The 25,654-nt window shown below is 44.8% G+C and overlaps 2 protein-coding genes across 2 annotated transcripts in view; one reads left to right on the top strand and one right to left on the bottom strand.

Annotated features, from left to right (window-relative positions):
- The window catches only part of LRBA (LPS responsive beige-like anchor protein), a 749,089-nt gene that overhangs the window by 451,008 nt on the left and 272,427 nt on the right, over positions 1 to 25,654 (top strand). The window contains exons 38-39 of the mRNA XM_077279308.1: positions 12,610 to 12,756; positions 20,719 to 20,855. Coding sequence (XP_077135423.1) covers positions 12,610 to 12,756; positions 20,719 to 20,855 — 284 coding nt within the window. The remainder of the gene's footprint in view (positions 1 to 12,609; positions 12,757 to 20,718; positions 20,856 to 25,654) is intronic.
- MAB21L2 (mab-21 like 2) lies at positions 22,479 to 24,504 on the bottom strand. The gene has a single exon (XM_077279307.1). The coding sequence runs from the start codon at positions 24,149 to 24,151 to the stop codon at positions 23,072 to 23,074; it is 1,080 nt and encodes a 359-aa protein (XP_077135422.1). The 5' UTR covers positions 24,152 to 24,504; the 3' UTR covers positions 22,479 to 23,071.

Raw genomic sequence — 25,654 nt, 5'->3', positions numbered from 1 at the left:
TCCTAATGTAGGACAATGCCAGACCTCATGTGGCTGGAGTGTGTCAGCATTTCCTGCAAGATGAAGGCATTGAACCTATGGACCGGCCCGCCCGTTCCCCAGACCTGAATCCGATTGAACACATCTGGGACCTCATGTCTCGCGCCATCCACCAACGTCACGTTGCAGCACAGACTGTCCAGGAGTTGTCGGATGCTTTAGTCCAGGTCTGGGAGGAGATCCCTCAGGGGACCATCCTCCGCCTCATCAGGAGCATGCCCAGGCGCTGTAGGGAAGTCATACAGGCACGTGGAGGCCACACACACACTACTGAGCATCATTTCCTTGTCTTGAGGCATTTCCACTGAAGTTGGATCAGCCTGTAGCTTCCTTTTCCACTTTGATTTTGAGCATCATTCCAACTCCAGACCTCCGTGGGATATTAGTTGTGATTTACATTGATCATTTTTAGGTTTTATTGCTCTCAACACATTCCACTATGTAATGAATAAAGATTTACAACTGGAATATTTCATTCAGTGATATCTAGAATGTGGGATTTTAGTGTTCCCTTTATATTTTTGAGCAGTGCATATAAGAAAAAAATAAAATAAACGTTCAAATCACCCCCCCCCCCCTTTGCCCCATTTAAAATAAAACAATAAAAATTGAAACACAAACATATGTGGTATCCCCGGTTTCAGAATTGCCCGATCAATAAAAAAAAGGATTAACCTGATCTGTAAACTGCATAGCGAGAAAAAAAGTCTAATGCCAGAGTTAGGTTTTTTTGGTCGCCACGACATTGCATTAAAATGCAATAACTAGAGATAACAAAACACAGTATCTGCACCATAATGGTATCAATAAAAATGTCAGGTCGGTGCGCAAAAAATGAGTCCTCACCCAACAACATGAAAAATGGAGATGCTACCGGTATCGGAAAATGGCACAATTTTTTTTAAATTTTTTTTAACAAAGTTTGCAATTTTTTTTCACCACTTAGATAAAAAAAGAACCTAGACAGGTTTGTCTATGAACTCGCAATGAACTGAAGAATCATAATGGCAGGTCAGTTTTAGCATGTAGTGAAAAAAGTAAAAAAGCAAAACAAAAGACAACTGTTATTACCACATAAAGTGACCATGGTCATAATTGAAAAAAATGGTCCAGGTCAGGAAAGTGAACAGTGAACAGGCTTCTGGTTGAAGGGGTTAATGTCATTTGGTACAATGTGTTTTACTTGTTTTGTAAGCGAAGACTGAAATTCTACTGCCACCTATTATAGGTAGCAACCCTAAAAGTCAATATCGACCCTTTAGACTGTGGCCACAACACAAGCTGCACATGAAGTAGTGTTGCTGCATTGCAGTGTTGTACGAGGGAATGTACAGTATTTGCATTGCTACACCGATGGTATTGTGATTAGTAAGACGCAAAAAGTCCAACCATGTTGGATTCTTCTGGGACTTCTTTACCACCATTGCAATATTATATGGGTCACAATGCAACCCCTTTCACTTGTATTGGTTCTCCATACTACATTAATATTACATTTACTAACCAGTCCAGATAAACTTAGGACAAATATGTAACCTCACAAAAACTTACCTGAACTTGCCAAAATGTAGCAGCATGGCAGCGTCCAAAGAAACCTCCAACATTGCCGTATGCACAATTTATCTGGGTCAGTCCATGGTTTGAACTTTTCAGTTGCCTTTGGCAGTGCATGGGCTTATCTGTGTGTGCACAGAGGAGATACAGGCCAATGCTGAGAGTAAGGCTGCTTTCACACTAGCGTCGGCACGGGGCCGTCGCTATGCGTCGGCCCGACGTGCGTTGTGAAAGAAATGCCCGACGTGGGCACCGGAAGCAGTACTATGACGCTTCCGCTGCCCCTTTATAAGGTCCGGGAAGGAGGGGGCGGAGTTTCAACCTCGCATGCGCGGTCGAAAATGGCGGACTCGACGCACAAAAAAAGTTACATGTAACGTTTTTTGTGCAGACGGTCCGCCAAAACACGACGCAACCGTCGCACAACAGTTGCGACGTGTGGCGATACGTCGCAATGCATCGGTAATGTAAGTGTATGGGGAAAAAACGCATCCTGCAGACAACTTTGCAGGATGCGTTTTTTTCTCCTAAACGACGCATTGCGACATATTGCTATTGACACTAGTGTGAAAGTAGCCTAAGAAGAACAAAGGATGGCATAGCTCGGTCCTTTTGGTCTGTTGGACTTAAAGCTCTATGGACACATTTGGTTTATGTATGAAGAACTTTTCCTGCATACTTGCTAAATGTAAAAAAAAAAAAAAAAAAAAAGTGCTGTGAACAGGCACTTAAGTAATAAACTGTGAAAACCCCTATATAATATTTATTTGTAACTATGTAGCGAAGAATGGAGCATAACAGCAAAACTAGAGGTGAAAACCATAGACAACAATTTGTTCATCTCCGTGTATGAAGAATGTGTGAGTGATACATTTACCATGAGAAAAGTATGGGGTTTTTTTGTGTTTTTTCATGGGAATTAATTGTATGTTGAAGTTAGAAACACATTGAATATGGCTGTCCTGCTCATGAACAATAGAAAAATGAATAACTGCATCCATACTGGTTTAACCCCTTCCTGACCTGTGACACAGCGTATGCATCATGAAAGTTGGTGCCAATCCGACCTGTGACGCATATGCTGTGTCACAGAATGATCCCGTCCCTGCAGGTCGGGTGAAAGGGTTAACTCCAATTTCACCCGACCTACAGGGACAGGGGGAGTGGTACTTCAGCCCAGGGGGGGTGGCTTGCCCCCCCCCCCCCCATGGCTACGATCGCGCTGATTGGCTGTTTCACTTTCAACAGCCAATCAGAGCAATTTGTAATATTTCACCTATAAAAAGTGATGAAATACTACAATCCAGCCATGGCCGATGCTGCAATATCATCAGCCATGGCCGGAAACTCTGATCTGCCCCCCGCCACCGATCTCCTCCCCAGTCCTCCGTTCTGTCCCATGCTGTGGTACGCTCCCCCCATCCCCCTGTCTGCTCCCCCCGTGCTCCCCCCCCCCCGATTCATTACAGGTACATTTTGATGACAGTGATCAAAATAAAAAAAATAGTAAATGAACCCCCCCTTTATCACCCCCATAGGTAGGGACAATAATAAAATAAAGAAAATATATTTACACTTATTTTTCCACTAGGGTTAGGGGTTAGGGTTAGAATTAGGGTTAGAACTAGGGTTAGGCCTCTTTCACACTTGCGTCGTTTGGCATCCGTCGCAATCCGTCGTTTTGGGGAAAAAACTGATCCTGCAAATGTGCCCGCAGGATCCGTTTTTAGCCCATAGACTTGTATTAGCGACGGATGGCCACACGTCGCATCCGTTGTGCAATGGATCCACCGTGAACGTTTTTTTGTCTGTTGCGTCTGCCATTTTCTTCCGCACATGCGAGGCCGAAACTCCGCCCCTCATCCCTGGACTTTAGACTTTTTCAACGCATCCGCTGCCCACGTCATGCACAAAATTCACAACGTGCGCCGGTACGTCGGCCCGACGCATAGCGACGGACCCGTACTGGCGCAAGTGTGAAAGTAGCCTTAGAATTAAGCTATGTGCACATGGTGTGGATTTGGCTGCAGATCCGCATCGGATTCGTAGCAGTTTTCCATCAGGTTTACAGTACCATGTTAACCTATGGAAAACCAAATCCGCTGTGCCCATGATACCGCGTGGAAACGCTGTATTGTATTTTCCACAGCATGTCAATTCTTTGTGCGGATTCCGCAGCGTTTTACACCTGTTCCTCAATAGGAATCCGCAGGTGAAATCCGCACAAAAAACACTGGAAATCCGCGGTAAATCCGCAGGTAAAACGCAGTGCCTTTTACCTACGGATTTTTAAAAAATGGTGCGGAAAAATTTTATACGAATCCGCAACGTGGGCACATAGCCTTAGGGTTAGGTTTGGAATTAGGGCTAGGGTTGGAAATAGGGTTAAGATTAGGCTTGTGGTTAGGGTTATGGTTAAGGGTGTGTTGGGATTAGGGTTGTGGTTAGGGTTGGGATTAGGGTTGGGATTAGGGGTGTGTTGGGGTTAGGGTTGTGGTTAGGGGTGTGTTGGGGTTAGGGTTGTGATTAGGGTTATGGCTAGAGTTGGGATTAGGGTTAGGGGTGTGTTGGGGTTAGTGTTGGAGTTAGAATTGAGGGGTTTCCACTGTTTAGGCACATCAGGGGTTTCCAAACGCAACATGGTGCCACCATTGATTCCAGCCAATCTTGCGCTCAAAAAGTCAAATGGTGCTCCCTCCCTTCTGAGCCCCGGCGTGCACCCAAACAGTGGTTTACCCCCACAAATGGGGTACCAGCATACTCAGGACAAACTGGGCAACAACTATTGGGGTCCAATTTCTCCTGTTTCCCTTGCGAAAATAAAAAATTTCTTGCTAAAACATAATTTTTGAGGAAAGAAAAATGATTTTTTATTTTCACGGCTCTGCGATGTAAACTTCTGTGAAGCACTTGGGGGTTCAAAGCGCTCACCACAGATCTAGATAAATTCCTTGGGGGGTCTACTTTCCAAAATGGGGTCACTTGTGGGGGGTTTCTACTGTTTAGGCACATCAGGGGCTCTGCAAACGCAACGTGGCGCCCGCAGACCATTCCATCAAAGTCTGCATTTCAAAACGTCACTACTTCCCTTCCGAGCCCCGACGTGTGCCCAAACAGTGGTTTACCCCCACATATGGGGTATCAGTGTACTCAGGACAAACTGGGCAACAAATATTGGGGTCCAATTTCTCCTGTTACCCTTGTGAAAATAAAAAATTGCTTGCTAAAACATAATTTTTGAGGAAAGAAAAATGATTTTTTATTTTCACGGCTCTGCGTTGTAAACTTCTGTAAAGCACTTGGGGGTTCAAAGTGCTCACCACACATCTAGGTTAGTTCCATGGGAGGTCTAGTTTCAAAAATTGGGTCACTTGTGGGGGAGCTCCAATGTTTAGGCACACAGGAGCTCTCCAAACGCGACATGGTGTCCGCTAATGATTGGTGCTAATTTTTCATTCAAAAAGTCAAATGGCGCTCCTTCCCTTCCGAGCCCTGCCGTGTGCCCAAACAGTGTTTTACCCCCACATGTGAGGTATCAATGTACTCAGGAGAAATTGCCCAATAAATTTCAGGATCATTTTTATCCTGTTGCCCATGTGGAAATGAACAAATTGAGGCTAAAATAATTTTTTTGTGAAAAAAAAGTACTTTTTCATACTTACGGATCAATTGGTGAAGCACCTGGGGGTTCAAAGTGCTCACTATGCATCTAGATAAGTTCCTTGGGGGGTCTAGTTTCTAAAATGGGGTCACTTGTGAGGGAGCTCCAATGTTTAGGCACACGGGCTCTCCAAACGTGACATGGTGTCCGCTAACGATTGGAGCAAATTTTTCAATCAAAAGTCAAATGGCTCCTTCCGAGCCTTGCCTTGTGCACAAACAGTGGTTTGTGACCACATATGAGGTATCAGTGTACTCAGGAGAAATTGCCCAACACATTTTAGGATCCATTTTATCCTGTTGCAAATGTGAAAATGAAAAAATTGAGGCTAAAAGAAATTTTTTGTGAAAAAAAAAAAAAAGTACTTTTTCATTTTTACGGATCAATTTGTGAAGCACCTGGGGGTTCAAAGTGCTCACTATGCATCTAGATAAGCTCCTTGGGGGGTCTAGTTTCCAAAATGGGGTCAGTTGTGGGGGAGCTCCAATGTTTAGGCACGCAGGGGCTTTCCAAACGCGACATGGTGTGCGCTAAAGATTGGAGCCAATTTTTAAAATGGCACTCCTTCCCTTCTGAGCCCTGTCATGCGCCCAAACAGTGGTTTTCCCCCACATATGGGGTATCTGCGTACTCAGAACAAATTGTACAATAACTTTTGGGGTCCAGTTTCTCCTTTTACCCTTGGGAAAATAAAAAAATTGGTGCTAAAAGATCATTTTTGTGACTAAAAAGTTAAATGTTCATTTTTTCCTTCCATGTTGCTTCTGCTGCTGTGAAGCACCTGAAGGGTTAATAAACTTCTTGAATGTGGTTTTGAGTACCTTGAGGGGTGCAGTTTTTAGAATGGTGTCACTTTTGGGCATTTTCAGCCATATAGACCCCTCAAACTGACTTCAAATGTGAGGTGGTCCCTTAAAAAAAGGTTTTTTAAATTTTGTTGTAAAAATGAGAAATCGCTGGTCAAATTTTAACCCTTATAACTTCCTAGCAAAAAAAAAAAAATTGGTTTCCAAAATTGTGTTAATGTAAAGTAGACATGTGGGTAATGTTATTTATTAACTATTTTGTGTCACATAACTCTCTCGTTTAACAGAATAAAAATTCAAAATTTGAAAATTGCGAAATTTTTGCCAAATTTCCACTTTTTTCACAAACGCAAAAATTATCGACCTAAATTTACCACTAACATGAAGCCCAATATGTCACGAAAAAACAATCTCAGAATCGCTAGGATCCGTTGAAGCGTTCCTGAGTTATTACCTCATAAAGGGACACTGGTCAGAATTGCAAAAAACGGCCAGGTCATTAAGGTCAAAATGTGCATCATTCTCCTAAAGGACTTTCCGGGCTTGAGGTACATTTATGAAATAACTTCGTGACCGCAGATTGGCAAATCCTGACAGTGTGCAGTATGCATTGCCTGTTTTGGCTTTTCTTAATAGGACATTGAGAGTAGCAGATGAGAATCTAGTCGACACATGACCACCTGCACAATCCAATCTGACCGTTGAGGCAGTGCCCGGGCTGTGTGCCATGCTCTGGCAGTGTGCGCCGTGCCCTGACAGCGTGTGCACCTTTATTTAGAGTGATTGCACAAATTTACATCAAACCACGAAAATCCCTTTAATATACAAAGGAATGAAATAGTTACATTTGAGAACATTATTATTATTATTTATTGTTATAGCGCCATTTATTCCATGGCGCTTTACATGTGAGGAGGGGTATACATAATAAAAACAAGTACAATAATCTTAAACAATACAAGTCATAACTGGTACAGGAGGAGAGAGGACCCTGCCCGCGAAGGCTCGCTCACAATCTAATGATAACTTTTTTTTATCATCTTGTTTGCTTATAACTTTATTAGAAAAAAATAGGTAAAAAAACTTGATATTACTAAGTGACCTACCTTTGATTTGACATCCAGTAATGGAGGGAATCTAGAACCACCACTCCAACCATCTAATCTTCTTGCTAAGAATGCAAATTGTCTCTTCAGAGAGGGAGAGCGCTAGAACTCTAGTGCCACCTATTGGAAGGTAGCAATCCTAGAAGTACCCCGAAACAGTGTCTGCAAATTGAGATTCTGGTTTGGCTATTATCATAAGTCATGTGACAAAGCTCGTTAAAGGGTCAACATTGACTTGTAGGATTGCTACCTTCCAATAGGTGGCACTAGAGTTCTAGCTCTCGTCCTCTCAAAAGACAATTTGCATAATTAGCATATTACCCAAAGGAGCATTGCTGCTTTAAGTCTCCTCATCTCGGCATGCTTAGCATGTCGATGTCCGCAAGTAGAAACAATACTTTTTGGATAACGGTCTGACACCTCTTGCTAGTAATACGCTTTCCCTTGCTTTTAGCTTACAAATACTAACCAAACAATGAGCTACATTATTTTGCATAAACATATGTAATTATACCATAGAAACATAATTAAACATTTTGGACCAAATTTCCTTAAATTCATAAAAACTATAATTCCATGGTGCAGGGTGTCCCTTGTGGTGTGAACATGCTGGATGCATAGGAAGATACCAGATTGTTACACAAGGAACATTAATTCCGAGTGTGATCTCCTCTATCGGAGTACAGAAATATCAGCATAAAGGGAAAGTGGATCCCCGATGATGCAGATGTATGCAGCTCGGGGGCTGTAGGATTTCGGCAGATTGCAATGTGAGAAAGTCACTGATCAAATCTTTTTTTGAGGAAATGCTGACATCTTCCTGAGATGATTAAACGTATAAAGTCTAGACTTGGTTTATAAACTGCAGGTATTTTATGGCCACTGCTAAACACAATCATTATCCTTTAATTTGTGCTCGGGGTAGCTGCGCTCTAATTACTGGGGGAAAGAGCAGAAACTCCTGTGGCAGAATGCTATTAGGCCACTGAGATTTGTGAACGGCCCCAGCCCATGTGGTGTGTATTAAAGCAATGTTGGTAATTTCGCTGCTGCGAACTTACAATCCTCAAGGGGGAGTTAATTACAGGAAAACCATTCCAAATATCAATAAGCTGCATATTTTCCATGACAAGGGGTTTCTCGGCTCAGGTTTAACAATTGCAGAATGTTGCACATATGCTACCTTGACAAACTGGAATGGTGTTTCATTTCGGGCTGTATTAGGGGCGCTCCTCTTCACATTGCAGCCTCGTAGCTTTGGGGAGTTTTATTTATGCCAAGACAAGTGTTCTCACGAGGGGGGTGGACATTTTTCCTAGCACCTCTTGATTGAAAGTATGCCATACAAGCCTCGGGGTTGTTCAAGCCTTTTCCTTTGTATTGTACCGTTTGCTGTGGAATAGCAGATAAGTGTGCTGGAGACATCTGTAGCTTTCCATGTACAGACCTCTGCGAAATAAAAGGTCAGCAAATGGGGGTACAACTTCTAAATATCAATACAACTAGTCACAATGGTGTTATTAACTTGTCATTGCCTAGTCTGCGAAAGCAGCGAATGTACATGGATCTTCTGCTTCAGGTTAACTTTTTTCTTTTGCGGGCTTTGCTCCATTTTTTATGTAGTTTTGCTGCAGATTTGACACAGCATTTTATAAAGATTTTTTTTTATTACAGAAATTATGTAATTCTGCACTTAAAAATACAATTTCTAATTTGTTTATTTTGTCTGACTCCATATAGAAGCTTAAAGGGAAAAGAAATTAATTAAAAAAAACAATGTTTCAACCGTGTCGTCACAGTAACATCAATTTCCATATCACATCCCCTTTGCTTGAATTGTTAAACACATATTTTATACACAAAGAAATACAGCAACTTAGCCTCATGGTCCCATAATTCTGCAATGCTTGTTTCCTTGCTTCCATTTAACACTCTTTTCCCTTTATTGGGTATTTTCAGGCAATAGTTGGTTGTTCCTGTGTTTTGTGAGAAGAAAACTCAGCAGTTTGGTGACTACTGCCATAGAGAACAATGTTCGCTGTTTGCTTGTTTTCCCAGTAGAAAACCCAAATCACCAATAGCCTTTTACATGCACCTTTTTAAGTTGTAAAATTTTATGTATATTTAAACCGTTTTGGCTCTTAGACGGATGTCCATGTGTATCAGATACACTGCAGATTCGACATATGGATTTGCAGGCTGAAAATCTGCAGCGTATGACAGTAGCTGACACATTTTACATGGAAGTTGACTTGCAAGATATATTCATGATCCATTCTAAGTCTGTTTCTGTGGATTTCACTGCATTTTCACCCTTTGCAATGCATAGTCTGAAATCCGCTGTATAACCGCAAGTTAGTCCTCATGTAAAATATGGATTTATAGTGGAATTAGCAGAGACATCAAAAGGTTGTTGTTTTTTTCAGTCCAATTTACAGTATGTGGTTCAGATGTTCCATTATGTTTTAGAGGAAACATTCTAATAATTATGTCAATCTAGCCCGAATAGTATCTGGGATTCCCCAGTCTGACAAGGTTTTGTTGAACGCATGGCCATTGCAATGATATCATTATGAATAAAACATGAGCGTTACCAGCAATTGGCTGTGGCCATCATATATCCATGGATCATCAGACAGTGCATCACAGAATTTCAGTTTTTTGTGTTTGTAGTTTTTTTTTCAAATAAGATGGCTGGTGTGCTTTAATTCAGGGTGAACTTAAAGAAACACTCCCAAAAACTGTGTATTGCCTAAACCCGTGTTCATGTGTGGTTGGTGTAGTGTATGTGCTATTATATATTCACTGATTGCCGGTTTCAAGCGCTGCTCCAGTCCTCTTCTGGGTCATGTCATGGCTATTCTGACTTGAGATCATATTGGGGTCTGTGTGATTGAGCCAGATGTCACTTTTAGGGAAGAGTCGCACCGCTGTATATTTTGGATGAGGATGTCGGATTAGCGGTCTGCTCTCCTGACCCGAGCATGACACCTGCGTAGAAGTGCATGGTGTCACGCTCCTGTTGGGAGAGCAGATGGCCAGTCCGAGCATTGCGTTGCAATCCTCGTCCAAGTTATACCGCCGTGTGACTCTTTCCGAACAATGTAATTCTGTGGAGCTTAAATATTGGTTTAGGCAACAAAGATTTTGGGAGTGTTTTTTAAATTCGGCCTCAGGAAATCTATTCTGGAAAAGGGGATGATCTTCTCAGAAATGTGAACTTCTAGATATCACCGTATATGTGTGGGTCATGTCAGTATTCCTTGGCCGCTGTACAGTAGCCTTGATAACTGCCACCTGCTGGCATCCCCAGCGCCTCTCCTGATTAGTAGGCCCAGCGTGTCATCATAGATGCTGGCATCCCCAGCGCCTCTACTGATTAGTAGGCCCAGTGTGTCGTCATAGATGCTGGCAAACACAGCGCCTCTCCTGATTAGTAGGCCCAGCGTGTCATCATAGATGCTGGCATCCCCAGCGCCTCTACTGATTAGTAGGCCCATTGTGTCCTCATAGATGCTGGCAACCACAGCGCCTCTCCTGATTAGTAGGCCCATTGTGTCCTCATAGATGCTGGCATCCCCTGCGCCTCTCCTGATTAGTAGGCCCAATGTGTCGTCATAGATGTATTGCGCCACAACGATGATGATGTGGTGGGCTACAAATCAGTTGAGGAGAAGAGGATTCCAGCAGGTAGTAGGCGGCTCGCTTGGCTCCAGTCCGGCTTCCACAGAATATTCACATGGCTGCTGCAACAGGATTCTGAAAATGTATTCACTTATTTTATATATTTTATGTAATTGTATTTATATTTTGTCAGATTGTATTACACGAAGTATCTACTATATAATTGTCTAAGGTTCACTTCCGACTTTATCTGTCCTTCTGTCTGTCACGGATATTCATTGGTCGCGGCCTCTGTCTGTCATGGAAATCCAAGTCGCTGATTGGTCGTGGCAAAACGCCCACAACCATTGCCACGACCAATCAGCGACGGCCATAGTCTGGCAGCGAAATGGCCGCTGCTTTACTGCCCTTCAGTCAGCGCTGAGCGGTCACACAGGGATAATGCCAGCGTTAACAGACCATGGTGTAACGCACTCCGTTAACGCAGCTATTAACCCTGTGTGACCAACTTTTTACTATTGATGCTGCGTATGCAGCATCAATAGTAAAAAGATCTAATGTTACAAATAATAAAAAAAAGGTTATTCTCACCATCTGATGTCGCACGCTGTCCTCGGCAGTGCAAGCGGCAGGTTCCTGTGCCAAGGATGCTATGCGAGAAGGACCTGCCATGACGTCACGGTCATATGACCACGACATCATCACAGGTCCTGCGCTCATACCAACCCTGGGACCGGAAGCTGCCGTGTGCACCGCACACAGGCGCCAGGACTTCAAGGGGCCTTCAGAAGGTGAGTATATGTTTATTTTTTATTTTAAGTCTTTTTTAACCACGCATATATTGCCCATATTGCTATATACTACGTATGCTGTGGTACATACTGTGTGGGCTCTGTTATATACAGTACTACATCTCTGTGCTATATACTATGTAGCTGGGCAATATACAATGTGACTGTGCAGTATACAACATGACTGTCCAATATACTACGTGGGCTGTGCAATATACTATGTGCTCTGTGTTATATACTACGTAGATGTGCAATATACTATGTGGCTGTGTCGGTTCTGTTATATACTATGTCGACTGTGCAATATACTACATGGCTCTGTTATATACTACTTGGCTATGCAATATACTATGTGCCTCTACAATATACTACATGGCTGTTATATACTACGTGGCTCGGCTATATACTACATAGCTGTGCAATACACTACGTAGCTGTGCAATACACTACATGACTGTGTTATATACTACGTGGCTGTGCAATATACTACGTGGCTGTTACATACTACGTGGCTCTGCTATATACTACGTGGCTGACCAATATACTACATACCTGTGCAATACACTACGTGGCTATATTATACTACGTGGCTATGTTATATACTACGTAGCTCTGCTATATACTACGCACGCTGTGTTACATACTACGTAGCTCTGTTATATACTACGTAGCTATGTTATATACCACGTCGGTTGTGTTATCTACTACGTCACTGCACTGCAATATAGTACGTAGCCTGTGATATATACTGCCTACATATTCTATGCTACCCGATACGTTAGATCGGGCCACCATCTAGTGAAATGTATAAATGTGTAACTATCATTTATTGTACTAATGACAGAGATTCCAAAGTACCAAATTCCCATGACACATGCAGGGTAGCTGTATACGTTGTACCCTACAGTAAGGGCCTGCTTGTAAAGTTCAGCAATTTGTGGTGACGTTGTTGCAGGTTGTGTTAGTGCACCGTGTTCTTTGTTTATGGTCATTGCCACTTACAGATGTTTTCCTTATTTTCCTTGTAGATCCAGAAGAAAACGCTCTTGTGAAAGGCAAACAATCAATCAAGAGCCAGGTTGTGGGAGGGCAGATCTCGGAGAGTGATAGCCTTCTGGAAGGGGATGATGACACCTTGTCATCATTAGAGGAGAAGGACTTGGAAAATCCGACAGGTAAATTGAAAGCTACCTCTACCAATATGATATTACATCATGTACTGCCTAACTTGTTTGATATGTTTCAGCCAACAATTAAAGCTAAGTTTCATGCCAAGTTCACACGTAGCTTTTCTATGCTTTGTGAATGAAAAATGCAGACAGCGGCCAGAGAACTGCAGTGGAAATTACATTTCTGCTGCATTAATTTAGTTGCTAACCTATCTTAATTTCAATGGGGCGAAAAACACTGAAAAATATTGGCATGCTGTTTTTGTTTTTTTTAACTTTATAGCATAGCACTGTGTACTAGATTGCGGGGATGATTGCACATGAATAGGTCTCAGGAGCTGAACTCCCTCAGCTAGTAGCAAATTCTGGATATATTAAATAGCCGGTATGTGTGTCTAACAGCTGCTGTCGTATCAGAGTACCCCTTGACACCATTGCGTGTCACCGATAGGTTACCAGGACATCTGGGACCTGATGAAGTCCATCACTGCTGCCATCTTGGTGCTTCTCTGAAGCTCCGATATATACGGTAGTGAACTTAATAAGAGAATATGATTTTCGTTATATACCGCAATACTGTTGTATTGCAGTATTTAGTATAAGCAATCCACTCCCAAGAAGGGACTAAAAAATAAAGTAAATTAAAAAAAGCTCTTAAAATATGTATAAAAAAATTAAGATAAAAATCCAAGTCTGCTTCATTTTTTATTTTTATTTTTCTCATTTAAAAAAAAAAAAAAAAAACATATTTGGCATCACCGCATCCTTAAGTCTGATCAAAATATAGAATTAAATAACCCGATTAGCAAGTGCTGTAATGAGAATAAAAATCTAAATGCCAGGATTGCAGTCCTCCCTTAAAAAAAAAATGCAATAAAAACTGATGAAAACGACATCAACCTCAAATTGTATCAATTAAACCATTAGCTCTTTGTGACAAAAAAAAGCCTTCACACAAATCAATCGATGAAAAAAAAAATAGAAAATAGTATAAACCAAATTTAATTTTTTTAATCTTTTTACAAATTTTTGAATTGCTTTTCTTTTGGATGAAAAAAAAAATCTTTGACCATCTAATTATACTGATTAGGTGAAACTGTGATTTAGAGTCATCTTAACCACAAAATGTACGCTGTAAAAACATAACCTCCCAAAAATGGTGGAATTGCATTTTTGTTTTATTTTTTTTTTCACAATTTCACCGCACTTGTAATTTTTCTTTTCCACTACATTATATGGTAAAATGAACGGTGTCATTCAAGACTACAGTTTGTCTAGCAAAAAGCCGGTCCTTGTATGACCGTCAACAAAGAAAAAAAACTAGGACTCTTGAAGGGAAGGGGAAAAAGCACAAAAACGAAAATGGATTGCACAGACAACAGGGTAAAGCACCAGAAGTTAAAAAAAAAAAAAAGCTATATACGGTAAATATGATTTTAGAAACTGCATCCGTTTTGCAGTCACTGTAAAAATGCAGCGTGTTCATAAGATAACCAAATGCATCGAAAACCTACATGTGAAAAAGCTCCTAGCTATGCAGGATTCCCCACCCTTCACACACAACAAAATGTCTTCAGTAATGTGGATAATGTGGTTCTTCATGCGTCACATCTGTAGAAGGATCAGTCCCATTCACTGCTGCTCAGTAGGTCACGTCCCAGGCCAATTAGCTGGTAGAATATAGAAGACGCTACCAAATTATGTATTCAGAGAGCTGGACGGGGGTCGAACTCACCGTCCATATTTCTGAGCAGTCATTTTAATTGAGACACACATATGAAATTTAACATGATGTTCATTAAATGAAAAAAAAAATGTAACTAGCTCAGTATGCATGTACACAATAATGGTCCAAAATAATGAAATCACCACTGTAGTGTCAAATGTTCTTTAATTCAAATTGCACTCTTATTGTCATCTGCAGTCATGGCATTGGAATATGTGCACAGAAACGCCGAGAAATAAAGGTTTCCTTACTATCATATGGAATCCCTTTGTAAGGAGGAATCAGTGACAGGGTAGAGGACACACGTTCATTTTTATTTCTGGATGTGTGTACAGGCTTGGGGCCTTCGATGCTTAATATTTCCCACTGACTCTCTAAATTTAGCAATGGATACAATTCTCAATTCAAGTCACTAAATTCAGTATTGTTAGTTACCAGACCTCACATAAAGAGTAATTGCACAATTTCCAGAGAACGTGTGGTATAGTAGGGCAGAAAGGGAAATTAAGATCAGCCATGCTTGTCATTTTCATTAGCCATTTTCGTGATATTTGTGTCAAAATTCAGTTACCTGGTACCTTAAGATTCATTACCTGTAAATGCTTCAGAGTAGACCACTTTGTGCAGCAGCATCCCCCCAGCTCTTTGCAGGAGCCCCATGCTGCACATGAGTCTCTAAACGCCATTGAATGGAATACCCCGGAGAGTATGATGAGGCTTGCCGGACGGAGACTTAGAATTCATTGACGATGAATAAACGAAGCAGCTGAGGGTCTGGCCGTGTATGTGCGAGCTTCCTCTATCAACCATGGGGATAACATATACGGTGTCTTCTCAGGACCAATCAGCTCAGTGAAGAAAGGGAGGATAGATGTGTGTGTGTGTATGTATGCATGTATGTGTATGTATATATATATATATATAATTTTTTTTTTTTACGTATTAACGTTGGAAAATAGGCTTGACCATAAACATTTCATGATAGAAAATAGTATTTAGATATTCAGTTTAGATTGAATTAAAGCTGACGCAGTGGGGTGATGTATCAAACATGTCTGTGGCACCACATCTGCATTACAATATTTCATTGTGTGCGTTTCATCACTTTTTCACATTTGTTTAGAATTTTATTTTTGGCAGAAAATTAGCAAAACATAATTTTTTATTACATTTACTGGCAAAAGTAGGACATTTCTTACAACTCCTTTATCCTCTTGTTTATACTTTTATTGTTCGATCTGTGTTTACTGGATTTATGGAAAGCCCGGCCATTAATAATAATAATAATGTATAATTCAATACACATTTACAGTATTGCACCTAGATTTATAGTTTTCTATAATGATCATTGAGAAGTTTTAGAATTTAAAAAGGTTTTAGAAAATTAAAATCTTGCATCTAATTTCCTTTGTTGATGTCTGCACCGAAAGTGCAAAGGAATAGAAAGATCCAGTAATGGAGGTGACAGGGATTTAATTACATAATCCTGACAATGGCAATAGGATTAAGAGGTAATCCTCAATAATAAAGTGATGTGGCTTGGAAATGAAGTGTAAATTGTCAGCTCCCTCCCCTCTTTGAGCAGCCTGCCCTTGCCTCTTGCAGCTGCCCTCTCCCTCCTGTAATTGAATGTCCGGGAGTGATTGGAAAAATGTTATTTTGCCTCTGGATTACATGTTAATGCACAGAGTGCAAAAGAACACAGTGCTGCTTATTTCATTCATTTGTGAGGACGAGCACTGGGAAATCAAGGCAGCTCTGTAGCTATCTGCTGCCCATCTGCAAACACAATGTGTCTGTACACTGGGAATAAAGGGCAGAGCCTGCTCTAATCTCAGCAGAGAATCTTCCTCATTGTCCACATGGCACACATGAAGATTGATGGCAGATTAAAGACACTCACCCATCTAACAATCGATGGAAATGACAATTCATCTGAAATTCTTTGGCAGTAATTCACCAAAATCATTACCTGGCCCTGTGCTCCTCATCCCTCAGCACTATATTAATCCAGAATTTCCGTGTCACTCAGGCACTGCACGGCTCTTTGTAGAAATGTACTGTATGGCGGATCAATAGGCATATGGCAATCATACATGGGCATATACCTATGAGGCTATGCTCTGCAGAAAGAAGAGGTCTCGCTTAAGTGCATGATGAAAGTAGCATACATCATCATCCATGTAGACCTATATCATCCTGTGCCCTACAGATGGGCATCCTACCATTATACTGGTACGTGGACAGCTATATATACACCTTTTACATACTAACATTATATAAGTACTGTATGTATATATTATGTTAAGCCATACTTTATGTACCGGTACTTTTAGGGTAAGTCTCCACGTTCAGGATTGCATCAGGATTTGGTCAGGATTTTCCATCAGTTTTTGTAAGCGAAAACCAGGAGTGGAACAATCAGAGGAAAAGTATAATAGAAACATATGCACCACTTCTGTATTCATCACCCACTCCTGGTTTTGGCTTACAAAAACTGATGGAAAATCCTGACCAAATCCTGATGCAATCCTGAACGTGGAGACTAAGGGTATGGCTCCACGGTCCGGAGGGGCGGCGGTATCGCCGCAGCGGCGAAGCCGCTCGGCGCTAAGCTCCGCCCCCTTTCTGGGACGCGATGATGCCGGATGTGTACAGTACACATCCGGGATCATCGCACCCCTCGCCATAGGGCCCTGTGATATGCCTTGCGGGGACGCTGCGTCCCCGCAAGGTGTACGGACATGCTGCGATCTTAAAAGACGCGCAGCATGTCCGGAGTCGCAGGGCCGCCGCGTGCGGGTTTCCACGCATAGTGGAGACGGGATTTCATAAAATCCCCTCCACTATGCTGGAACATCTGGACGCTGCTTGTTTGACTCTGCAGCGTCAAACAAGCAGCGTTTACTTACCGTGGAAACATACCCTTACCCTTAGTTTGAGACTGCGCTACAGAAATTGTCATTATGACTGTACATATGTGTAGTGAAATATTATCACACTTATTTCTATGCATGGCTGTAGCTTTAGATTGTATCAAACTTATGTATGTACATATGGGTAGCTATAAATACAGAAGTTATATACAGACTAGTAATTATGGCATGTATGTAAATGTCTATAAATTAGGAATGCGTTCCAGTAATGATGGGCTAATTCATCTGTGTGCAGCTGTATACGGTCCTTCTAGATTGTGCTTCAAAGATTAACATTATCGTGTATGTATGCTATTACACTACTAGTCTGTTTTGCAGAATACTATAAGATTAAGGCTTTATATTACACTAATTACACTATTATTACTAAGTGTGAGGTTACTTATTAAAAATCATTTGCATTTGTGCCTCCATAGTTTTAAAGTATATTTCCGCTACTGTATATTCTGCATATGACCTGTTCTTGCATTCTGCCATTATACTATAAAAAGAACGTTCTTGATGTAAAACTAGTATGTGTGTATTGACTAGGATCATACATGTAGGTATTTCCAGCTACAAAAAAGCAGGCGAACATCTGCGACCATGTCTGTGTGCTGCTATGTAGTACAGACATGATTATTGTAATGTGACTGCACTGATGTGGAAGGAGCCCCCGGCTGCTCATCAGCAGACATGTATGAGAGAGTCTGAGCACGGAGGAGCAGGGATGAGCTCATACCCAGGTAGTGCTCTGCGGATTGTGCTCATGTAATGTCCAAGTGCCCTATATCATGCACTGCAGTGTCTGAGTGTCCTGTGCAGTGCACTGCAGTGTCCGGGCGTCCTGTGTAGTGCACTGCAGTGTCTGAGTGCCCTGTACAGTGCATTGCAGTGTCCAGGCGTCCTGTATAGTGCACTGCAGTGTACGAGTGTCCTGTATAGTGCACTGCAGTGTCCAGGCGTCCTGTGTAGTGCACTGCAGTGTCCGGGCGTCCTGTGTAGTGCACTGCAGTGTCCGGGCGTTCTGTATAGTGCACTGCAGTGTCCGGGCGTCCTGTGTAGTGCACTGCAGTGTACGAGTGTCCTGTATAGTGCACTGCAGTGTCCAGGCGTCCTGTGTAGTGCACTGCAGTGTCCGGGCGTCCTGTGTAGTGCACTGCAGTGTCTGAGTGCCCTGTACAGTGCATTGCAGTGTCCAGGCGTCCTGTATAGTGCACTGCAGTGTACGAGTGTCCTGTATAGTGCACTGCAGTGTCCAGGCGTCCTGTGTAGTGCACTGCAGTGTCCGGGCGTCCTGTGTAGTGCACTGCAGTGTCCGGGCGTTCTGTATAGTGCACTGCAGTGTCCGGGCGTCCTGTGTAGTGCACTGCAGTGTCCGGGCGTCCTGTGTAGTGCACTGCAGTGTCCGGGCGTCCTGTGTAGTGCACTGCAGTGTCCGGGCGTCCTGTGTAGTGCACTGCAGTGTCCGGGCGTCCTGTGTAGTGCACTGCAGTGTCCAGGCGTCCTGTATAGTGCACTGCAGTGTACGAGTGTCCTGTATAGTGCACTGCAGTGTCCAGGCGTCCTGTGTAGTGCACTGCAGTGTCCGGGCGTCCTGTGTAGTGCACTGCAGTGTCTGAGTGCCCTGTACAGTGCATTGCAGTGTCCAGGCGTCCTGTATAGTGCACTGCAGTGTACGAGTGTCCTGTATAGTGCACTGCAGTGTCCAGGCGTCCTGTGTAGTGCACTGCAGTGTCCGGGCGTTCTGTATAGTGCACTGCAGTGTCCAGGCGTCCTGTGTAGTGCACTGCAGTGTCCGGGCGTTCTGTATAGTGCACTGCAGTGTCCAGGCGTCCTGTGTAGTGCACTGCAGTGTCCAGGCGTCCTGTATAGTGCACTGCAGTGTACGAGTGTCCTGTATAGTGCACTGCAGTGTCCAGGCGTCCTGTGTAGTGCACTGCAGTGTCCGGGCGTCCTGTGTAGTGCACTGCAGTGTCTGAGTGCCCTGTACAGTGCATTGCAGTGTCCAGGCGTCCTGTATAGTGCACTGCAGTGTACGAGTGTCCTGTATAGTGCACTGCAGTGTCCAGGCGTCCTGTGTAGTGCACTGCAGTGTCCGGGCGTTCTGTATAGTGCACTGCAGTGTCCAGGTGTTCTCTGTAGGCTACTGCAGTGTCCAGGTGTCCTGCATAATATTCTTCAGTCTACGAACCAGGTACATACCATAGGACACCTACATATTGCAATGTCTTGGATAATTTTCTGCCATATCTGAGGTCCATATGCAATACACCACTACACTCTCTGGGTGTCCTGTGTGATACTCTATGTCCAGGTGTCATACATGTAATACTTTGTTGTGTCTGCTTGTCCTATACCTATATGATGCTCTGCCATGTTCAGGGTTCCAATATAATACACTGCATTATCCAGGTGTACAGCATAAGTGCATAGAATAACCAGGTTCCCTGTGCAATATTCTGCAATGTCTAATACTCTCTACAGTGTCCAGGTGTCCCGTGTAATACTCTGCAGTGTGCAGGTGTCCTCTGTAATACTCTGCAGTGTCCTGCGTAATACTCTGCAGTGTGCAGGTGTCCTGCGTAATACTCTGCAGTGTGCAGGTGTCCTGTGTAATACTCTGCAGTGTGCAGGTGTCCTGTGTAATACTCTGCAGTGTGCAGGTGTCCCGTGTAAGGCTACTTTCACACTAGCGTCGGGAACAACCCGTCGCTGCGCGTCGGGCCGACGTTCCCGACGCTAGTGTGGTCTCCGCCGCACAACGGGGGCAGCGGATGCATATTTCCCACGCATCCGCTGCCCCATTGTGATGTGCGGGGAAGTGCGGGGAGGTGGGGGCGGAGTTCCGACTGCGCATGCGCGGTCGGAAAAAGCGGACCGTCGGGAGCAAAAAACGTTACATGTAGCGTTTTTTTCTCCCGACGGTCCGCTACCATACGCCCAAGCGTCGCAAAACGGATTCACCGTTTGGAAATGCGTCGCAAATGCGTCGCTAATGTTACTCTATGACGAAACAACGTATCCAGCAAAAACTTTTGCTGGATGCGGCGTTTCGCAAAAACGACGCATTTGCGACGTATTGCAGTTAACGCTAGTGTGAAAGTAGCCTTATACTCTGCAGTGTCCTGTGTAATACTCTGCAGTGTGCAGGTGTACTGTGTAATAGTCTGCAGTGTCCTGTGTAATAGTCTGCAGTGTCCTGTGTAATAGTCTGCAGTGTCCTGTGTAATACTGTGCAGTGTCCTGTGTAATGCACTGGATCTCACTACTTCTGTAGCAATGGCCATGTGTCCTCCAGGGTCTCACACTGTTCTTTTTTGGCAGGTCCCGTGAGTCTGAGCACCCCAGCCCAGTTAATAGCCCCTTCGGTGGTGGTAAAGGGGACTCTGTCCGTCACCTCCTTTGAACTCTATTTTGAGGTGGATGAGGATGATCCCAACTTTAAGAAGATCGATTCTAAGGTAAGAGCGATGCCCGCCGCTTCGATCACCTCCTGTGGGCAGAGCAGCGGCCGGTGCAGCGCCGCACACACACTGGATCGGGCCCGGTAATGTCTATAGTAGATCTCCTGGCCGGACTGTACCGCTGCAGGGACGGGTCCTGGAGTGAATCTAACTGATAATGATGATCTATAATAACACGGCGAGCCGCGACCCTGAGCGGAGAATAGACACATCCGCTACTGACGGCCGCCGAGATCCCATCAGGGAGATAAGATCGGTGCGTGGTCACAGTGTGCTGCTACAACCGAACAGCGCGGGAGCCGGCACCGGCCGCTAACTGTGTGCGGGACGGGAAGATAGAGGGCACCACAAGGTGCAGAATATAGAGAAACGTAGTGCACTAGAGTATGGACCGTAATATGTGTGTGGTTTATACATGTGTGCACATATATATATATATATATATATATATATATCACAAATGTGCACTAGAATGTTTATATTAACGTGTGTAGTAAATATACAATACATAATATGAATTAAATGTAGACTTATAAATATGCAGTGCACTAACTGTGTATATTAGTGTATATGTTTGTATACATGAAAAATTAAATATAGAATTATAAATATACAGAGCAATAGTGTGTGTATTAATGTGTGTGTATGTAGTAGAATAATGGAATCTAGAATTATAAATGTGCAGAATACTAGAATGTGAATATTAATGTGTGTGTGTGTGTGTATGTATATATGTATATATGTATATATATATATATATGTATATATATATATATATATATATATATTTTACACTGAAATCTAGAATTATAAATGTGCAGAGCACTAGAGTGTGTGTATTACGGTTTGTTTTGTATGTGTATATAGTAGAATAATGGAATCTAGAATTATAAATGTGCAGAGCCAGTAATGTGTAGCTACATTTGTATGTGAGATGTATACAATATGTATATATAATAATTTACACATGTATTGAGATATATATATATAGATAGATAGATATACACACGCGCGCTATATTTTTCTTCATGTAGTTGATTCCCCAGTTTGGCTGACTGCACAAGGACTGGGAAACAGTAACAATCTCCAGCTTGGGGGCCACACACACATCAGGACAGGCAGGGGCCACACACATCAGGACAGGCAGGGGCCCCTCCAGCACGGGGGCCACACACATCAGGACAGGCAGGGGCCCCTCCAGCTCGAGGGGCCACACACATCAGGACAGGCAGGGGCCCCTCCAGCTCGAGGGGCCACACACATCAGGACAGGCAGGGGCCCCTCCAGCACGAGGGCCACACACATCAGGACAGGCAGGGGCCCCTCCAGCTCGAGGGGCCACACACATCCGGACAGGCAGGGGCCCCTCCAGGTCGGGGGGGCCACACACATCCGGATAGGCAGGGGCCCCTCCAGCTCGGGGGCCACACACATCAGGACAGGCAGGGGCCCCTCCAGCTCGGGGGCCACACACATCCGGACAGGCAGGGGCCCCTCCAGCTCGGGGGGCCACACACATCCGGATAGGCAGGGGCCCCTCCAGCTCGGGGGCCACACACATCAGGACAGGCAGGGGCCCCTCCAGCTCGGGGGCCACACACATCCGCGCAGACAGAGGCCTGATCTTGAAGTCTGTTTATTACAGCCGGACCTTGGCACTGTATCATACATAGAACTTTAGAAGAGACATTATTATATAGTTTAAATAATTTTTTGTTCACTTAGTGACAAACATTCAGGCAAAATAAAAAAGAAGCACGTGGCTCCATCTAATAGGAAATGTACCTTCCAAGTCCGACTGCTCGTAGTGACTGGCTTCACATTGTCTGGAAGGAGAGGTCCCCCGTCTCCTCCTGTGCACGGTCATGGCCCGGGGGCTCCTCCGCCAGTCCGGTCCCTGGCACTGAGCTGGGCACAATAAACACAGGCTGCCAGTCTCCCCAATGTGCAATGTGGACAGCTGGTCCCAGTGCGGGTGCCCCCAAGGTCCTGCCTGGCAGTGGCCGGCCTCAGAGCTTGTCCGGGCTCCCCCAGCCCAGCCCCCCATGTCCGCCCCGGCCTCAGAGCTTGTCCAGGCTCCCCCAGGCCAGCCCCCCATGTTCGCCCCGGCCTCAGAGCTTGTCCAGGCTCCCCCAGGCCAGCCCCCCATGTTCGCCCCGGCCTCAGAGCTTGTCCAGGCTCCCCCAGGCCAGCCCCCCATGTCCGCCCCGGCCTCAGAGCTTGTCCAGGCTCTTGGGGTTGGTGAGGATCTCCCGGGCCAGCCTCCACGTCTGCTTGGCCGCGCTCTCCAGCGCCGAGTGCGGCTTGCCCTGGAACAGGTCGAGGTTGGGCAGGAAGTAGTGCGGGCAGCGGCGGCACTGCAGGCAGGAGATGAGCTGCAGCAGGATGCCGTTGAGCCGGTCCCCCAGGCACGCCTCGTCCCAGTCCGTCTCCCGCGGGTGCTTCTCGCACTCGTACAGCAGCAGGGTCTTCATGTGGTAGTTGTGCAGCGGCTGGCCGGGCAGCTCCAGGTGGCGGTCCCGCAGGGTCTTGAGCACGGACAGGCACTTGTTGCGGCAGCCCCCCAGCAGCAGGCGGTTCTCCGCCTCCGCGAACTGCAGCACCCAGGCGTCGCTCTCCGCGGAGCTCTGCTTGCCGGTCAGGGAGTAGCACTCCTTGGAGAGCAGGTTGAAGCCCTCCGCCTTGACCTCGGCCACCCGGTTGGGGCCCGGCCAGGGGATGTGCGGCAGGGGCCACTGTGCGGCGCTGCGGGGCCAGATGCCCGTGCACTTGAAGGCCGGGGTGATCTGCACCACGTAGCGCTCCCGGATGCGCAGCCGCACCTCGCTGGTGTCCGCGATCATCTTCACCACGTCCCGGTAGCTGCACTTGTCCACGGCCTGGGCCACCAGCGTCTGGAAGCGGGAGCGGATCTTGCGGGCGGACAGGTACCCGGAGGCCGTGATGAACTCCACCCAGAGGGACATGCTGCGCTTGCGGCCATCGCTCAGCTTCAGCACGGCGCAGCCCGGCAGGGAGCCGTCGTCCACGAAGTTGAAGACCCCCATCTGGTTGAGGTAGAGGACCACTTCAAACTCCGTGGGGGACACCACCTCCAGGCCCTCGTAGCGGGCGTCGATCTCGGTGAGGGAGCTGATGAAGCGCGGCTCCTGCACCTCCACCTCCTTCAGCACGTCGGACACCACCTTGCACACCTCGCGGATGGTCTTGGCGATGGCCGCCTTCCGGGCCTGGCAGCGCTCCGTGTAGTACTTGTTCAGCTGGTACACCAGCTTGGCCTGGGCGGCGATCATGTTGGGGCTGCACAGCTCCGGGCTGTACACCGGGGGGTCGCGGTACGCTGAGGGATCCAATGCGGCTCAGCCCCGGGCAGATGTGGCGCCGCTCGGTGGCATCCTCCGGTGCAGGCTGGCACGGGCTCCAGCTGTGGCGGACTGTCGGCACCGGGGCAGCAGGCACTTACTTTTATGAATGGTCCCAGGGCCCTGGCGGGGGCGGGGCCGGCTCCCCACAATAGGACGCTGAGCTGTCAACGCCTCGGCCAATCAGCGTGAGCGGCGGCGGCCCCGGGAACTACACGGCGGAGACCCCGCAGCCTCATCACCTGCACGGACCGGCACCGCGCCTCCCCGGGGCTGCCACAGTGCGGGCCACGGAGCTCCACGGCGGTGTGTGGCGGCCCCCCGAGCTGCAGGAAGGGGAACACGTGACGCCATTGCCCTCTGTCACACATCTGGATCCCGTCAGGAACAAAACCAACAACGCCGGTGTGTCCGGTATCGGGGACCGTCCGTTCCCTGCCCACTGACTGCGGCCTGAGCTGTGCGAATAACGCCGAGGATCCGTGTGCGGCCATCCGGGAGGACACCGAGCAATTCTGGGGTTCCTGGAGATCAACATACATCAGGCTACATTGCTATCGTTTGTATTTTCAAAAAATAAAAAATACATCTGTGCCCCTGTATCTATGTACACACACTGCTCTGCTGTCATCTGGTAGTACTGTGGTATTCCTTCTCTACATCTATAGTCTTCGGCAGCTTCTGGCACATTGTATGTATAGCATCCGAGAAGTGGCGACACTGTAATGCTCATAAGTATAATAATACAGGAGCTTCTATGTGTAATAAATGTGTGTGTGTGCATCTATGTATAATCTGAGTAATATATGTATAATCTGAGTAATATATGTATGTGTAATAAATGTGTGTGTGCATCTATGTATAATCTGAGTAATATATGTATAATCTGAGTAATATATGTATAATATGAGTAATATATGTATGTGTAATAAATGTGTGTGCATCTATGTAATATATGTATGTGTAATAAATGTGTGTGTGCATCTATGTATAATCTGAGTAATATATGTATAATATGAGTAATATATGTATGTGTAATAAATGTATAATATGAGTAATATATGTATAATATGAGTAATATATGTATGTGTAATAAATGTGTGTGTGTGCATCTATGTATAATCTGAGTAATATATGTATGTGTGTAATATATGTATAATATGAGTAATATATGTATGTGTAATAAATGTGTGTGTGTAATATATGTATAATATGAGTAATATATGTATGTGTGTAATATATGTATAATATGAGTAATATATGTATGTGTAATAAATGTGTGTGTGTGTGTGTAATATATGTATAATATGAGTAATATATGTATGTGTGTAATATATGTATAATATGAGTAATATATGTATGTGTAATAAATGTGTGTGTGTGCATCTATGTATAATATGAGTAATATATGTATGTGTGTAATATATGTATAAT

This window comes from Ranitomeya variabilis, chromosome 1 (assembly GCF_051348905.1).
Source record: "Ranitomeya variabilis isolate aRanVar5 chromosome 1, aRanVar5.hap1, whole genome shotgun sequence".
Classification (NCBI taxonomy): Eukaryota; Metazoa; Chordata; class Amphibia; order Anura; family Dendrobatidae; genus Ranitomeya; species Ranitomeya variabilis.
This window is presented reverse-complemented; position numbering and strand designations above follow the sequence as displayed.